The 3455-nt window shown below is 57.5% G+C and overlaps 2 protein-coding genes across 2 annotated transcripts, besides 5 other annotated features; both read left to right on the top strand.

Moving 5' to 3' along the window:
• Positions 1-25: a microsatellite.
• Positions 26-36: 11 nt separating this feature from the next.
• Positions 37-1308, top strand: Tco025E_06075 (uncharacterized protein; the record flags this gene model as incomplete). The annotated part of the gene is made up of 1 exon (XM_029372964.1): positions 37-1308. The coding sequence occupies one exon, from the start codon at positions 37-39 to the stop codon at positions 1306-1308; it is 1272 nt and encodes a 423-aa protein (XP_029226922.1).
• Positions 1309-1405: 97 nt separating this feature from the next.
• Positions 1406-1426: a microsatellite.
• Positions 1427-1465: 39 nt separating this feature from the next.
• Positions 1466-1504: a microsatellite.
• Positions 1505-1779: 275 nt separating this feature from the next.
• Positions 1780-1799: a microsatellite.
• A 91-nt stretch (positions 1800-1890) lies between these two features.
• Positions 1891-1929: a microsatellite.
• A 422-nt stretch (positions 1930-2351) lies between these two features.
• On the top strand, positions 2352-3455 carry Tco025E_06074 (group II trans-sialidase superfamily; the record flags this gene model as incomplete). Its single annotated transcript, XM_029372963.1, has 1 exon — positions 2352-3455. A coding segment is annotated over one exon (1104 nt), but the record flags the coding sequence as incomplete, so codon positions are not given.

Genomic DNA, 3455 nt, shown 5'->3' with positions numbered 1-3455 from the left:
GAGAGAGAGAGAGAGGAGAGAGGAGGGGGGGGGGCGATGCAGTGTGTCAAAGGCGTGGCTGACTGCGTTAGTGGCCCCTGCTCCGCCGTCATCAAGTTTCAGAAACAGTTTGTGGACGACGTCATCGTCAATGTGAAGAAGCAACGGGAGGAGCTGAGCCGTCACAATCACGAGCTGCAGAACCGACGGGTGCGGCTGCATCTCGATCACCTGGAGGAGGAGTACCTCTGCTGCGTCTGTGGCAAGTCCGGCGAGGAGCGGGACTCCGAGGACGCGGTGCCTGGCGAATTCAGCATTGTGCACATGCCAAGCAAAGAGCGAATTGAAAAGGCCATCATCGTCTCTGGGCAGTTGAACCAGGACGGGGCGGCTGGAGGCGAGGGCGGGTTTCAGGCGTCGGGGCCGCGGACCGACGCGCTTCTTGGGGTTCTGTCCGCACCCGCGGAGCAGAGCACGAGCAGGATGGTGGCGAAGGTGCAGCATTGCATTCTCAACCAGGAGGCCGCGCGACAGCACAAGCGGAGATGGGCGCAGCGCGACAAGGGGCTTATGAAGATTGAGGAGTCCGATATTGACATGTTTCAGCAGTTTTTTAAGAGGCCTGTTCACGGGTACCTTTGCTCGGACTGTCACACCTCGGCGAAGCGGAGGCTGGACACTCTCACGAGTCAAATACAAATGATTCTGTTCAAGGGGAAAAACCCTTTTCTGCGCAGTGGCGGCGGCCCGGCTCAGGCCCAGCGGCAGGAGACGACGGCGTCCCCCACCTTGCCAGCTTCGGCAGCCTTTGGGCCCTGCCTCAGGAGGGCGCATGGGGCTCAGAATTACGCCACACTTTCCGACGCGGCCATAACGCGTCTCCGGGCGAATTTTCGATGTGCCGTTTGTAAGCGGCGGCAGGCGTCATTTTTTGTCCGGCAAAGCGCCACCTTTCTTTGCCAGTTTTGCTGCTCGAGGGACCGGTTTTACCGTGATAGTGCGACCTGCATCAACGACGAGCTCATGCCAATGGAAACGGCACATCTGTTGGAAAGCCTGGCGCCCTGCCACGGAAAAGTGGGGGACGGGGACGAACACGGCACGCGGGTCAGCGGCGGTGAAAAACGCGGCGTTGGCCTTTTTAGCGAGCACAATGCCATTGACCTTTTTGCGGCCCAGTTACCACCACACGCATCTATTGCCGTGAAACCCGCTCTTCCCCTCTCCCCATCTCCTTCCGATCGAAGGAGCGTTGCCGGTAACACGTCGGTTTCACTTTTTAGTGGGAAAAAGTTCTTGCTGAACCTCTGGGAATCCAATGCATTCTGAAAAACACTTTTTTTTTCTTTTCTTCCTCTTGCCCTATCCTGGCTCCGGGAGGGGGGTCTGTGAGATGCGTTGGGGCCCCTACTTCCCCCATACGCATTGTGCGTGTGTGTGTGTGTGTTGGTTGGTTGGTTGTGTTTCGTTCCTTCTTGAGGCGCCAAGAGAGGTGGAGAGAGAGAGAGAGAGAGTGAACGAGCGAATGGCGCTGGGGAGTGGCGTTTGCTTTGCCGCGCACAACAGGAAACCAAGAAGAAGAAAGGATGCTCTGCAACTGTCCTTGAGTGCGGCTATTGGCGCGAGAGGTTTGCGTGACGACGCACACGCTCGTCCTCGGCGCCTCCACCGTGCGTTTGCTGAGTTGGTGGCAGTGCGGGGAAATGATTGTTGCAGTGTTGTGCCCCACTGAGGGTGGCGACAGTGCCTACCGCCGCCTTGCCCATTTCTCCCACAACTAGCTGCCACTTCTCGCCTAAGCACACACACACACACACACAACCGTTGCGGCCTGAGCGGATCCGCCACAAGGGAGTATCGAAGAAATAAGAGAGAGAGACCCAACATGCCGCGGCGTCTTTTCCGCCGCGGTGCTGCTGCTCCTCGTTGTGCTGATATGCTGCTGCGGCTATGGAACTGTGCACGCTGAGGAGGAGAAACCAAAGGAAGTGCAACTGCCGCAGAGCGTTGAGCTTTTCGTGCCAAATAAGACGCAAGTGGAATCGAACGCTGTAGCAGCAAGAAAAACGAGGGATTCTTTTACTTCGCCTTCGCTCGCCAGTGCTGGTGGAGTCTTGGTTGCTTTTGCCGAAGGCCACATCTACTATACAGACCCCCAGTCACCGCAACCCCTTGATTCTGCTTATATTGTGGCGGTGTACATCAATGCCTCGGAGAGCTGGGCGTCTCTTGCCGCTGAGGTCAACTCAAATAATTGGAAGGCACACACCGTCTTTGGCACACCCAGAACAGAGACCTCTGTGTACCGGGCATCCTACCCCACAACAGTTGCAAAGGGCAACAAGGTTTTTCTTCTTGTGGGAAGCGCCCACATGGAATATAACCAAACTGCCTCAAAATGGTTGCCATCCTTCCCGGGGTTTGATTTGCTGGTGGGTGAGGCCACACAAGGTGGACAGATCCAATGGGCCCCACCCATCTCGCTGGTACAAAAGCTCATGCCGTTTGCTGTCAAACTTGAACTGGGGGGCCTTTTTGGGGCTGGTGGCTCAGGTGTTGTGATGGCGAGTGGCGCGCCTGTGTTTCCTGTGTTTGGGTGGAAAAGGACGGGAGATGCCGGCGCTGTCTCCATGCTCCTTTATTCGACGGACGACGGCCAAACGTGGGCGCTCTCAGCGGGGATGCTCCCCGCTGGCTGCGCTTCGTCCCTCCTCGCCGAGTGGGAGGCGGGGCAGCTTCTCATGATTGCCGATTGTGTGTTTAGCCGCAGGGTGTTCGAGTCGAGGGACATGGGGGCAACGTGGACGGAGTCTGTCAGCACACTCTCGCGCGTGCAGGGAGATTTTGGATCAAACCCTTTGCAACGGCCTCGGCGTGTGACGTCCCTCACCACCGCGACGATTGCTGGAACGAGGGTCATGCTGTACACCCAGAAAAACTACCCACTCGGGGAGGCGGAGGCGGAGGCAAAGGATCTTTTTCTTTGGGCCACCGACAACAACCGGACGTTTCGCGTCGGGCCCATTTCCATGGACGCTGATGGGAATATCACACTCTCCAGCGCCCTGCTGTACTCGAACGATAAACTGCACTTTTTGCAGGAGAGAGGCAGCGGAACAACGAACGTGAGCCTGATTTTGTCCCCCCTGGCGGAGGAGTTGAAGACAATCACGTCGGTCTTGGGCACTTGGGCAGAGCTGGACTCCGCCTTCTCCAAGTCGTCTGTGCCCACGGCCGGCCTGGTTGGATTCCTGTCGGATGCGTCGAGTGATGCAACGTGGGACGACGCGTACCGTTGCCTGAACGCAGTTGTGACGAATGGAAAGAAGGTCGACAATGGCTTTGAGTTCACTGGGGCCGGGTCCTACGCCTTTTGGCCAGTGAACATGTGGCAGTATGGTAACGTGTACGGCTTTGTGAATTACGAGTTCACGCTTGTGGCGACGGTGACCATCCATCAGGCTCCGAGGGGGAGC

The sequence above is a fragment of the Trypanosoma conorhini genome (genome assembly GCF_003719485.1).
Source record: "Trypanosoma conorhini strain 025E chromosome Unknown Tco_14.4_contig_00389, whole genome shotgun sequence".
NCBI classification, from domain to species: Eukaryota; Euglenozoa; class Kinetoplastea; order Trypanosomatida; family Trypanosomatidae; genus Trypanosoma; species Trypanosoma conorhini.
This window is presented reverse-complemented; position numbering and strand designations above follow the sequence as displayed.